Below are 14360 nucleotides of genomic sequence, written 5' to 3'. Positions count from 1 at the left end.
ACTTATATAGAAGTTAAAGCTGAAGCTCCATAGCAGATTTTTTCGGCGTTGCGGCCTCCAGCTGTATTAGTCAACTCATAGCTGAATGGAGTGCTTCCTGAAAAGCGACGAACGCCTGAAAAGCTTGTTGTGGAGTTGTACTCTAAGGTAGGTTGCTTTGCAACCCGCGTAAGTATGCGCTAGTTCACACTGGGGACCTCGACGGGAGATTGTATAGATAAGTAGCCATCCTAACCTTATTTCGGAAGTGTCATTGTGTACAATAAAATAGAAGCGAAGGTACTTATTGAATTTATTGTTTAAGTTATGATCACTATTTTCAAATACTTAATACTACGCTCAAAAACAGAATGTTTAACAAACGCTTGAAAAATCTCAAATTTCGGCTTTTTTAATAACCCTGAACTACAAAGATGCGATTGTGTGTCTTGTCGTGGAGGGGAGAGGAAACTTGTTCTCTCATCTGGTCACCCTACATTCGATTCAAGATTAAAAAACTAGTCAAAATGTCAATACCAACGCATGTCCTTTTCGTAAATTTTAGCATTTCCGCCGTCATTCTCGTCCGATTATGCAATTAATTTTTAATTTTTATGGCAATTTTGTTGCGGAATAGCCTTTAAAGTCTTGCCCCCTAGTTATATTAAACATACATACATATATTAAAGATATTTTAATTTCGTTGTACCGTCGCCATATTTCATTTTCCAAGACGACGTGCGCTATTGAATATTGTAGAGGAGTGACGATTCCGGTGAATTTTGAATTAACAGATGTTTAATAGTGTGAAGCATTAATTGAAAAAAAAAGGTATGTCACAACATATTCAGTCAGTACCATGGTGTCGCGCTTATCTTGCATTCTGTGATATCTTCGAGTGTCCAAACATCATTGCCATTAGGAATTGCTGAACTCCGCACAGGTTCGGAGCGCTGTTAGGTTAATGTCTGAAATTTAGACCCACCGAATAAAATGTGAATGAATTGAATTTTTATTTAACCACGTTTTCTTCACTTGGTGGTAACTCGAAGTAGAACACTACTAATTTTAATGTCATTGAATAAATAAAAGTTTTTTATACATGAAAATACAAGTCGTCTTCATTAGAATTAATAGATATACATATGTACGTATTATTTTCGACTTTTAAAGTCAGTGCTGTGGCAGCAGAGTACAGTAAATGCACGATTGCCTGGGAACACTAGATAAGGGTTGTAGTAAAAGGTCCGACAACAATTTTCAACAAATGTTAAAATTTTAGGTTTGGAAAAATTACAATTTGTAGTGAATCACCCACATATGTATGTGCATATGTATGTAGATAGACTAAATTTTTTCCTTTTATAAAAGCGTTTTCTATCGAATCACTGTAACTATGGGCTAGAGAGAGTTTATTTTCCAAAAGTTCTGCAACGGCTCGCAATCGTATGCTGAGAATGCCGCATTATACTAAAGCCAGCCTTTCGGCATAAGCTACTATTCCATATGAACACAGAGATGTACTTGCATATATTTAGAAGAAAATAATTTTTTTTTTTTTTGTAAAATTTACAGACCACCTTATTCTTGGTATTGCATTTGACATGTACGAGGCATTGCGCGCCAAGCGAAAATATGTAAGTATAAAAATTTTATTTCTCTATGTAGTTAGGTTTATTAAAATTCTAATATTATTTGGATGACTCTGTCGCTCCCTATAATTTGCAGTAAACCTAATTTTAGTGTTGAAATAATTTTCAAATTTTATTTTAAGCTAAAGATTGCATTTTACGAATATTCAAAGAAAATTATGTGAAGTGGTTGACACGAACTCGTAAAGAAATTTCTGTACGAAAAATAAGGAAAATTCTGAAAAAATTCTGCAAGAAATTCTTCACATAGCAGCACTATTTTGATTTCTTTACCGATTTTCTTCCCAAATTTCGTAAAAGAATCGAAGTGTGCACAGTTTATTTCATTTTAGAAAATTCGGCAAAAAATCGGTTGAGATCTTCACGAATTTCTCTACAATTCAGAATACTCTGAAAAAATGGTTTACAGGGTTGGTATGTAAAATGTGCATGTTTGTATATGTATAACGATTTCTTTGATTTAAATTTTATTTTCCTTACCAACACACAACCTTTCCTGGACATTTGATACACTCCCACAAAGCGCCGCACATCTTGACTGATTTTGTTTTGTTTTTGACAATTAGCTCACTCTAAGTTATTTAATTTCTTCCAAAAGGCACTGTTGTCCTCAGTGTTTGAGTGAAGCACTAAAAATATTATTATTTTTCTAATAGGTTCGTTCGTTGATAATAAATACTTATGTATGTAGGTGCCGATGACTAACGAGGTTATAACCGTGCTAATTTTTTTCGTATGAAAAACGCGCAAACACGTTATTTTGTTAGCAATCGTGAACAGTAACTGGCGGGTGAATTTTGTGTTGTTACCAATTACACCTCAGTACAGAACAAACACCGTTTGTATGTAGATACGTCAGAAAATATTTGAACTGATATTGAATTTTAGCTTCCAATTTCATAGATAACTTCACTCTGAAAGGAAGTGTATAGTTGGAAAGAAGGCTTATTAATCATTTGACAATTTTAGGCATCATTTGTGTATATGTTTGTGATATTTTGCTTTTATTGCAAAAGCTTAACCCTTGCGGAGATCTATAAACAATTTATGGAACCTCTTTAACTCTTACGTAGCAAGAGCAAAGATTGAAGTTACATCATTTCCTTATTTTATTTTAAAAGCAAATTTCATGTTAAGCAAATTAGCGCAGAATTCTAAAGAGCAAATCTACTACGATCGGTGTACGTTTCAACCCAGGCATGTTGCACAGGTAGTAGCAGTAGAGCAGCTGATTTGATTTTTTTTTTTCAAATTATTTTGTTTCTGTCAAACATTGTAACTTTTTTCTCAAAAATTCTTAATTTTCAAAATGTATTTGCATGGCAACTTCAAAAAAAGCGATTTAAAACCAACCTTTGGATCGTTCGCTATACTCAGGAGGACAAACGCTGATTATAGTCCATTGCAAACAAGTTTACAAAGACATTTTTTAGTTTAAATTTTTGTTTATATTTCACGTAGTCCACTATGATATTTTTTGACGGTTTAGAAGCCAAGCAACAACAAAATACACGTAAATGTTGTTATTCCTCTATTGGCTCTACCTGTTACATATGCCTTCAGCTCAACCCTATTTGTTTTTACTCCTCAACTATATATAACCTCTAGTTAGAAAGAAAATTATGAAAAATATTATTTCTGCGCGTATATCGGCGTTTGGCACGCAATACCTCGCATACGACAAGTATTAATTCGACTCAATAGCAGCCTACTCCATAAAGTTAAAAGTAAATATTGTCTTATATATGAGTGCTTCACTTGCCAAAACGGGTAAATCCATTAACAAAAAGTTGAGAGATGCGACTAAATAATGTATGATATTTTTTAACACTTTGACTACCATGTGGCACGTCGCAGGAAAGCGTACGGCAGGGGTTGTTTTACATTCGACCTTGTCATTCGCTTTCGTGCGACACTCCACTGAAATTTTTTATATTTTCAGAGTAGTCTGCTACTTATTCTCAAAACATTTTGGCTCAATTTTCATAGCTCATGATGGTTTTTGTCTATTTTATGATAAAAACTCTGAGGTAAATTTTAAGTGTGATGAGAAACTGCTTGGGCTTGGGGTCAAATTCACTTGGCAGTCAATGTGTTAAAATTCCACATATGATATTATTATAAATATTATATGTATGTATATTGTGTAAAGTTATTATAACTATAATAAGTTATGACTATAGCAAATGCTTTAAACTTAAACTTAAGATGTGTCAAAAATTGGAGTTAATCGATTTGGCAATCAGGGCATTCATATGGTATTTAATCTGGCGTATGCGAGGTATTGCGTCCCAAGACACGATATGTATAAGTAACAAATTTTGGCTACAAAAAGGTTAACCGATAAGATTTAATTACCGCGTTCGCTGAGAGGTGATAAACAAACAAGCAAAAGCTGGCTATGATGACACATTCAGTTATCACAGGGAAAATTATGTACGTGCATACATATATACATATATGTATATGTACGAACCCCGTAGGAAATAGGAGCACGTAATAATGTCTTACCAGCACCTTACACTTCACTCGGCTTGCTACCCTTTTTCAGAGCATGTTTTGTGTGGAGGTCCCTTCCACTACAGGAAGTGACGGTCCGCTACAACCCAAAGTTGGGGGGAAAACCAGCAGATCAACCAAAGTCATACCGACCCATTATTCGAATGTATTTTCTACTTAAAACATTGAAAAGCATCCTAGAAAAGCATATCAGTGATAGTTTCTTTACCGGGAACCCTTTGCATAGATACCAATTTGCCTATCTTCCGAAAAGATCTACTATTCACGCTCTTCGAAGTCTAACAAGGCAAATCGAGAAGTGTTTGGGGGTCGAGGAGGTGACGGACGTGGACTTGGAGGGCGCTTTCGATAACACGGAACACTCGCTAATATACATTTGCGTTCGTCGGAAATGGGTTGATGGACTGAAAAGAGTCAAATTCTTAGCAACGGAAAGTTGCCCCCAGCAGGGAGTGATCTCCCTTCTGCTACGGTCGATCATAGAAGACGAACTACTCTGCCTTCTTAGTTAAAATGGCTTCGTCGTTCAGGGCGTATGCAGATGACACTGTCATCCTAATCAGAGCTAGGTTCGAAGACACTATACCCAACTTCCTACAGAATGCTCTGAACATAGTCGCCAATTGGTGCAGTAACAATGGGTTAAAAGCACACCCCAAGAAGACTAGCATAGTCATTTTCTCCAGGAAAAGGAAAAGGGACAAATTACTAGAAGCATTCCTTCAAGGAGAAAAGGTGAACTTCTCCAAAGAGATCATATATCTTGGAGTTATGCTTGATAACAAGCTCTCTTGACATGCTGGAAACTAATGGGATGGAAGCAGGTCATCAGACCTAAACTGGCAAGGATGATGTATGATGCCATCTCCAAACCCATTCTTACTGCTGAATCCGTCTGGTGGAAGTGAAGTCCACGCAGTCCAAGCTCAGTAGGCTACATAGACTGGCCTGCCTGGGCATCACTGGCGCGATGAGAACAACACCAACCGCGGATGTCGAGATGCTTCTTGACCTTCCTCCCCTACACATTGTAATCAAGACTCCTCTTAGGGGCCAATGTAGATGACAAGAAGCTTATACACTCTTCCACACTCAACTCAGGGTTATAGAACAAGAAGATCGTCTGCGCATTAGCTTTGTGAAACGGTGCCTTCCGAGAATTAACTTCACATAAAACTTCACGGTTTTTTCCCCCAACAGGAGCCTCTCCTCCGATTTGTGGCGTGCGCATTGATGTTGTCACATTGCGTTTTTATGACAAGTGGTTTTTCATGGCAGAAATACACGCGGAGGTTGGCCATTGCCTGCCGAGGGGCGACCGCTTTAGAAAAAAACCTTTTTTTTGTTTTTTTTTTTGATGTTGGGTTGAGCCGCGCTTGAACCCAGGCCCTGCGGAATGGTAGCGCGCACTGCTACCCACTACACCACAGCGGCCGCCTTTTTAATAGCATATATGTAAATATTATAGGTACATTTGTTCGTTACAATTCAGATTGGTAAATTTCACGGACTACGATGAATTCAGTGCTAGACCCGATAACTCAAAAATTATGTGTTTTTGACTTGCGACAGTGTTTTATTAAATGAGCGATATGTATTCACCGAATTTTTTTTTGGTAGACGAAAAACGCTAACAACTGAGTGGCAAGCGTTGGCATTGCACAACTCACTCACAAGCATTGCTGCGCCGGTTTGCCGCCAACCAAGCAATTGACCATTTGATATAGAATACCTTTGCCGAGCTCAGCATAATTTTGGACACTTGCAATCGAATACCAATTTCCACTTTTTCATAAACGATTCAAAAAACAAAGCAGCTCAGCTCACTCACACAGCGCTTGGAACGTGCATGAAGCGAAATATTTTGAGCCACAGCCCGACAGTGTGGAGGTCAATTGCATTTAGTTGCAAACTCCCTTCCAACGGAAAGAGCTGAAAAGCCCTCCATAAACCATTCAGACGTTACCACCTTCAAATCTACGGAACACGAAAATGTCATCAACACAAATGAATAGCAAACTTGCATATTCCACTATAATTATCGCTCTGATTGGTGTTACGATAATGGCGTCACAAATCCATACGAGCATAGCCTGGCACTTAGCACAGACTGGCCTGACTGAATCCTATCGCGTGCGCCATCTTTCGCTGCATTATTTGCGTGTATTCCTTTGTATCAGCGTCGATAGCGAACTATTTCCGACGTTGATCGCAACCAAATGGCCTGAAAGATATGTGCCGCTACAAAGTACGATTTATCCGCACATATATGCGCACGCTAATGGTAACAGAAGTGATTGTGATTTAATACAGAAGGCTATTTGGACGCAAGTGGATAATTTGGGGCGACTGTGGGTGTTGGATGCCGGATGGGAGGAAATGAAGTCGGAAAACGCGAATATGTGTCCACCAAAGTTGTTGGTTTATGACTTAATTCGGAACGATGCTGAGGTGAGTGAGAGAGAGGGAGGATTTATAATTGAAGGAGCTTTTTAAAAATGCCTCCAACGACATACATACTACATATGTATGTATGTATGTATAAGTTTGTGCAATAATAATTAAGCAGGGCTGCTCAAAACTTTTATATTGAACTGAAATCACAATACATCTAGAAAATTTATGTGTACACTGAGATTTTTTTTATTTATTTAAATTAAGCAAAAAAGTACAAGTTAATTTTTTTATTGTACGATTAGTGAATGAAAATTGTTAACAATGGGAGTATTACAGTACATATATGTATGTGGAATAATACAGTGCGTTAAGAAATGATAGCGACCTAGTGGCTGAAAAGTTCCAAAATTTAGTGGAAGGAATCCTTGCACATATTTACATCATATTGCAAGCACAAATTTTACATTTTCCTTGGGACACTGCTCGCTTATAAAAGTCCCACGTTAAAGCGTTAATAAATGATAGCACCATTGAAGCAATGTGCAATAAAATTTAATGAGGGTTTGGAGTTTCTCCAACTATAATTTATAATTATTTTTTTTCTTGCGCGAAGTTTGCCGGTCATTTGTTAATATTTTCCCTCAAAATCGCGAAATTTCTATCAACTTTAAGCGAGGTGGTGCACCCAGGGATTTATATTAGGGGTATTCACGATCCGGTGCATACTGTCTAGCATGGTGCATAGATAGCATAAATAGAATGTTTGTTGTTGTTTCATGTGTTCAAAAAAGAACAAAAATAAGCCAATAATGCTATTTATGCTATCTATGCACCATGCTAGACAGTATGCAACGGATCGTGAATACCCCTATTGAATTTAGATTGGAAATCAATCATTTTCTATAGATATCGCCTTTGAAATTTTCCAAAAAGTTTTGGTGGGAAGTTACAAAAATGTCGTTGCAAGTAATATCCCGTCATCCGTTTAATAATTACAAAGCACAACATACACTATGCTTTGCTCTGAAAACTTTTGCAAAAGAGATCTCGCGCTTCCACACTTTAATGAACGCCATGTTTTTTTCTTTTAATAAATTTCGTGTTCACTTTCAGTAACGAATATTAAATCAATTTATAATACAAATTTTTTTCAGTGAGAACATATTTTTTATTATTTTTTCATTCTATATTTGTTTGTGCAAATTTGTACATTTCACTGGAGTGCCTGAGTTTCATATTTGAGGGCGTTTGCTTTGCCCTTCCATATGAAACTCACGCACTTTCATATGAATTGTGTTTATATGCCAGGACATACGGCAGCTCAGTATATCTGATATATATATATACTGAGTAAGGGAGGGCGAGAATTTTTTTTTTATATTTAAAGTGTAAATTTGTATATGTGCCTATACTTCAGGGCAAAACAAAAACAAATGTGCTACAAGTGCTTATGGAGTGAGCAGCTCTGGTCTAAAGGACTTTTTTCTTAGAATTTTATGTACAATCCGAATCTGCTAGGAACGATGTCGAAAAAAAATTGACCCGCCCTAATGTATATACATATACATATATGTATATTTATTTAATATAACTTTCTATTAATTATTAGATTTCATTATCTTAAAAAGAAAATGTATATTTTTCAATTTAAAACAATGTTTAGGAACTTAGTTTACTTTACTTTTTTATTTTTTTGTATGAGTTCATTGTCTTAAAAAGAAGAATGTATTTTTTTAAGTTGATTAATAAGAAACGCTTTTTATTTTTTTTCTATTTTTTTATTATTTTTTATTTTTTTCTATTTAATTCTTTTTTGGGTTTCTTTTATTACTTTTTTGTTTTTTTTCAATTTAATTTTCTTTTGGGTTTTAGATTTTGTTATTTTAAAAAGAAAAATATATTTTTAATTTCTTTTAATTTTTAGGATTTTATGTCATTTAATTTTAAAAAATTTTTTTTTTATATTTTTTAATTTCATTTTCTTTTAATTTTTAGAATTTGTTTTAAACATAAAAATAGTTTTTTTCCGGTTTTGAAAAGAAATTTGACACAAAAACAAAAACAAATATTTGGCCTTAATTAAGTGATTATTTTTCAAACAACAAAAATGTTGTGAGAACGTAGGAAATTCGTTTAAAATATTTTCCTACGAATGAATACCCAATTTCCCTGACAGTTCTATCATGCTGCTGCTCCTACACTTTACTGCGTGCTAAGTTTATCTCCTCATAAATTAAGAGTCTCGAAAAATATAAATTGAGACCACAAAATAGCTCTGATCCAGTACTATATGAACTTACAGGTTTCTACACGAACTTGCAGGAAGTTACAGGAAAAATGATCCCGTACTCCAAAATCCTCCAAAATCCTGTAAATGAGAGCGATTTTCAGAGAGTTGTGTAGAGAATGAAGTTGCAAGATTTTACCCGAACTTTTTCTTCTGGTAAAAGCATGAAAAGTGTCAAGCGATCACTGGTTGACGTTTTTCAGGAAAATTGCCTTTTTTTTTTGTTCCTGTACTTTTTGTTGTTACTCACTTTTTACGCTCATTTCGGAGAGTAATTTTGCTGTTTGACATTTTTACAGGATTTTACACGAAAACTATTGGATCAGAGCCAATGATTGCTGTCCGAAAGTTCTCTCGACCTCCAAGAAAGCACACAGAGGTTTTTTAAAAGCAAACTGAATAGGGTGAAAGACAGATAGACAAATAAAAGCACGGGTATGTCAGAACAAGAGACACTGCGACCTGAAAGGTCTTTTGTACCTTTAAAGCAGTGATGCTCAAAACAGCGCCCGCGGTCGGAACTCTTCAAAACTCTCTGTAGATTTTATATGGACGCGCACAGAGTAAAAGCTCTATCTGAGCATCACTGCTTTAAAGAGAGTTCCTAACCCAGTATGCCCAAGACAGCCTCGCTTCCCTAATGAATCCTAAGACGCTTTCGTAGTCGAATTCCTTATTACTAAGGGGTTGACTATTGGAGCTTTGAAATAAATTAATCTTTGTCTAGCCAAGTCCGGACCGTCGCAAAGAATGTGTTCGGAAGTTTCCTCGTCCTCAAAACGGAGCCAGCATTCTGACTCTTGGATAAAACATTTTTAATTGAATAATAACCGTTCTAACCGAAGAGCCTAGCCTGTCTATGGCCATTGTATGGGAATCAGAAGTAGTAGTTTTTAAATAATGTTTACAAGTATAGTGATTTAAACTGTCCTGGAAATAAGGGAAAATATGATTTAAATATTTCAATTAGCCTCCAGCTACTGTAAAAAAAATGTATACTTATTTGCCCCTTACATTTCGAAGCTAGCTTCCCCTCTAATTTGTCGTGTTCGTCCTAATATTGTCAAATAAATATTTCGCTGTGTTCATTGGTCCTTAACTATGTACATGAATCTAATAAAAACTTTTCTGGAGCTAATAGTAAAACCCAATCGTGTGAAAATTGAGTATTTTAGCTTCGTAACCTGGGCCTGAATCGCGGTATTCGTAAACGAGAGACTACAAAGTGACAGTTGTTTTATCCACTATGCAAATTGCACTCGCTATCGAATGCTGTTATCTTACAATCAAAATTTCGATTCGAGTCAGTGTTGGGCGTTAATCAATTAATTTGTCAATCATCTTGTTAATTGATTAAGAAAATAAATGCAATAAAATTTATTGCAACTAAAATTTTAATTGCGCATTGCAATTAAATTAATTGCAATTAAACTTTTAATTGCACACGGCAATTAATTTAATTGCAATTACTTTTTTGATAACAGTTAACCTGCTTACAAATAAAATAAAAAATACGGCAAACCAATTAAAAATTTGTTAAATGTTAACTGCAGAATATCACAATAAACAATTAATTGTCCTTACAATTAAAACTTGCCCAACAATGATTCGAGTTACGTTCGATATCGAATGCCGAGATTTTGAACCGGGTTTAAGATAAATTAAATGTAACTTAATGTAATTAATTCTTGGCTCGTCCTACACAGGTATTGCGAATTGATTGCGGTCGCTACTTAACGCCAAAGGATGCAGAAAATTTGGTTATCAAATTGGGTCCCCCTCCTGAACTTTGCAAGGTTGAAAAATATGTCTACTTTCTACGTCCAGATGACGCACACATACTCGCCTACGACATAATTGAACAGAAGTGGCAGCGACGCGCGCTGAATAGTCGAAAGTTCCAAGGCATCATCGAGACACCATTTCCAATTAAACCAATTGACATCGCATTCGGTCAGCAACGTGAACTACTTTTCGCCGATGCGGATGGCAAGTTGTATGCAACACCAAATTCACAACTGAAGAAGAAGTTGAATAACGCTCCTCTCAAACTAAATTCAAATAAAATCGCAAAAGAATTCACCGAACAGCAGACGCAACATGAAGAGGAGGTGGAGGTGAACGACAAATCGAATACTATTGAGCTAGAGCTGCTGGGCAGCTTGTTGGGCCCCAGCAAGGGAATGATGGTAGATAGCCGCACGGGAGCACTCTTCTATGCAGTGCCTAAGTTTGGTGCAATTGTGCGTTGCGACTACCATCGCAACTTAACTGCAGAAGACAATGAGATCGTTTACTTCACTTCAAAGAACATTAAACAAATTTTCTTTGGCATAGAGGGAGCAGTTTGGTTGTTGACAGACCGTGTGCTGCAGCCGGATGATCACTGTTTTGCGTATTTTTGACACGCTTGAAGACATTTTCTAAAAATAGCTGATTTCACGGTGCGACAGCGAAAATATACCAGAAACATAATATAGTGCAGGTTTTAGGTAGGCTCGAATACAACCTCATTTATTTTGTTATTAAAAAAAACTGTTATTTTCGTACTTAATGAACTCGTCTATATATTAGTTGAGTATTTCTTATCCGATTTTAAAAATCAAACATGGTTAGGAAAGATATTTATAGACCTATTTTTTTATTATTATTATTTTATTAGATACAAATAACATGGGTATCTAATTTAAAATAAGAGAGTACTAGCTGCCAGGGCTTACCAGTCAGGCCTATTTTGTTAGATTAGTTTTTCTGACCTTTTGTACATTGTGGCTAAAGAAATCTTTAATATTTACTTAAATCTCATATCTACAATGCCTCTTTAGCAACAAATCGTTTTAATAAAATGTTTGGCAACTGTGCTTGGCATCGCCCATTTCAATCAAATACGTATATCTTGAAAACCACTTCACCAATCTGTACCAAAATTGATATACACATTGCGTAAGTGGGTGGGGGCATGACCAGTATCTAAAAATTGTATGAAACAGAATTTAAGAAAAACCTGCAACCTGCACTGTTATGTTTCGGGTGTATCTGTTTTTGTTTTTTTTTTTTATAGCACTATGTTATTGGCGACAGTCCATAATGAATACTTTAAAAATCGAATCTTTTATTTCAGATAATAAGTTTTATGTGTTACATAACAGTTCACTCATTTGATTTGGTATTTTTTCTATATATAAATTTATGTAAACATTCATGCTTTACTTTGTTTTTGTGTGCAATTTTTAACTAGAAAAAGGTAAATTTCAGTTTAAAGAAATTGTATTGGTTCCAATTTTTTAATGTAAAGCTTGTAATTCAATTTATAATAGACAACAACATTATGTATTTAAGGATGGGCAAATATTGTCTAGCCGAAAATTGCAAAATTAAGTAATATTGAAAGATATAATCTATATTAATATAAATATAACTAAAAAAAGTTTTAATTTTTGTGGCAAAAGTTTAAAAGAAGTACTTAAATAGGAAGTGTACCGTACAACTGCAATATACAGGAATTGGTTTGAGGTGGAAGTGACTCTGCGGGGTTAAATCGCATTTCCTGCAGTTGTCGCGATTTTGTGGCAGCAATTTGTGTGCTTTCCTCTTCAATCGCACATACCATTTTTGTATTATGATCCATTCTATGGCTTACACATTTAATTAAAATAAAATCTCTTCTTCATATCTGTGCTGTTTTTCACTAAATTCATTTAATTTCGTACAGTTTGTTTGTTCAAGTATCCCATTAAAGCCTGCAACCGCTTCTTGATATTTTTCTGATCGTCGAGCGTACAACCCAGTAGAGCACTCTCGAATTTCTTATCTATTGGACCAGCATCCATATCGACGCCATATTCATACGATGCTGCCGACTCCGCTGCACTGCAGCATGCATTCAGGTATTGTTGGCAACGCTGGCGTGCCATTACTGGATCGCCCATTGTGATCATCAAATCGATGAGTTCGTTGATTTGACTGAGCGCATCTTCTTGGGAGCGATCGCGCACCGTGTGCACCATTAAATCGACGGTGGAAAGACGCGCATTTACGCGCTGTATGTAGCAAAAGATTTCCTCGCGTTCAGCTGAAAATATTGAGATATAATAATTAACAGTTATTATACTATATGTAAAGTGAATCACTTACCCTCCATCATCGACTGTAGCATATCGTGACTCTTGATCAGATCAATAGACATGAGCAGAAAATCCTTTTTCTCCTGCAGGCCCAATGCATCTTTGCGAAATTTTTCAACGCGGGCATCCAGTTGATCTAACACTGAAACAAATCTAAATACAAGTAATTTGTTATTTTATTAAACAGAGATCATTGTGTCAAAAATGTGTAATTGCAAAAAAAAAGTATCTAGTAAAGAAATCAACAGCAATAAACGAAATTTACCTTTCGTTCAGGTTAAAGGGCCTGTTTATCATAATTGTTACAGTGTGACATTTTATGGTGAGACAATTGAGTATTTGATGGTATTTGTTTTGTAGGCAAAGATGGTGGTTGGTTATTTGATTGGTTGGGAAGTACGTCGATTTACATACATACGATTAAAATGAGAAATAAAATAAAAAGAAATATTTGTAAATATTGTTTAGTGAAAAAAGCCGTACTACATTTTATACTTAAGAATAAATATATAAAGTGCGATAAAAATTAATGGGGAATCCACGAAATAAGATTAATGTACTTATTAAATTCCCAATAGCTTTGTTAGTGCAGTACATTTTGGTAAACGATTGTAACTAATTAAGAAACAAGACCAAATCACGCTATTGAACGGCATATAGTATAAGTCAGTATTTTTGTTATTTGGTTAACTGTTATATGTAAAATTTAAGTACAAGGCAGACAAAAAAGGGCATGTTTGGTTTTATTATGCCTAAAGTTAAATTTAAAGTTTAACTATACAAAGTCTATATGAAGCACCATCCTTAAAGAATATGTAAATGTTTAGAAACTCGTTTACCATAATATAATTTTGTTGACCAATCTATGTGCGTACATACATACATATCGCAGAGTTCTTCAAAAGTGTAATAACTCAAAGTTCCCCGTTTATCAGATGATGCAAAAAAAAATTATTTTCAAGTCCATTTTAATCAGATGGGGAGGAAGACTACTTTGGTTCTTTTTAACTTTTACTTTCGTTTTTGCTGGATGGTAAATATGCGGCTGTGAACATTTTTAGCGCTTAATATCAAAAAATGAAAATTTTTAATTAATACACTTTTGAAGAATGTGTGTTTTGTAATGTAAGCTATAGGGTGTTCGCGATCACCCGTCCTTATACGGAATTATGAAAACGAAAGTGTGCTGTGAGCTTGATTTACGCGCGCTCGTATCAACTATTTAAATCACTGAAAACTGCTATAATTATATGTAATACCCACACACTTTTTCAAGCAAGCCCATTTCACTTACATAAGTACATATACACATACATATGTAGATATTCATATATATGTAGATATGTAAAGCGCAGTTTAAAGTACAAAAGCGCGTATCGTGGTTCTGCAAAACCTCGTAAC

General features: G+C 35.3%; 5 protein-coding genes across 6 annotated transcripts in view; 3 read left to right on the top strand and 2 right to left on the bottom strand.

Annotated features, from left to right (window-relative positions):
- The window catches only part of LOC118739670, a 339105-nt gene that overhangs the window by 189496 nt on the left and 135249 nt on the right, over window positions 1-14360 (top strand). The gene's annotated exons all lie outside the window — the stretch shown is intronic.
- The window catches only part of LOC118739680 (short transmembrane mitochondrial protein 1-like), a 397003-nt gene that overhangs the window by 276809 nt on the left and 105834 nt on the right, over window positions 1-14360 (bottom strand). The gene's annotated exons all lie outside the window — the stretch shown is intronic.
- Window positions 1-14360, top strand: part of LOC118739672 (ER membrane protein complex subunit 4-like) — a 394927-nt gene that overhangs the window by 277306 nt on the left and 103261 nt on the right. The window lies entirely within an intron of this gene.
- On the top strand, window positions 6129-11338 carry LOC118739663. The gene is made up of 2 exons (XM_036471115.1): window positions 6129-6602; window positions 10542-11338. The coding sequence occupies exons 1-2, from the start codon at window positions 6144-6146 to the stop codon at window positions 11238-11240; spliced, it is 1158 nt and encodes a 385-aa protein (XP_036327008.1). The 5' UTR covers window positions 6129-6143; the 3' UTR covers window positions 11241-11338.
- On the bottom strand, window positions 12502-13245 carry LOC118739666 (BAG family molecular chaperone regulator 2-like; the record flags this gene model as incomplete). Its single annotated transcript, XM_036471127.1, is given in 3 exon segments — window positions 12502-12907; window positions 12970-13112; window positions 13225-13245. Coding segments are annotated over 3 exon segments (538 nt in total), but the record flags the coding sequence as incomplete, so codon positions are not given.

Source organism: Rhagoletis pomonella, unplaced genomic scaffold, assembly GCF_013731165.1.
Source record: "Rhagoletis pomonella isolate Grant_MI unplaced genomic scaffold, Rhpom_1.0 Rhpom_scaffold_00005, whole genome shotgun sequence".
NCBI lineage: Eukaryota > Metazoa > Arthropoda > Insecta > Diptera > Tephritidae > Rhagoletis > Rhagoletis pomonella.
The sequence above is the reverse complement of the archived record's forward strand: the minus strand, read 5'-3'. Positions and strand labels throughout refer to the sequence as shown.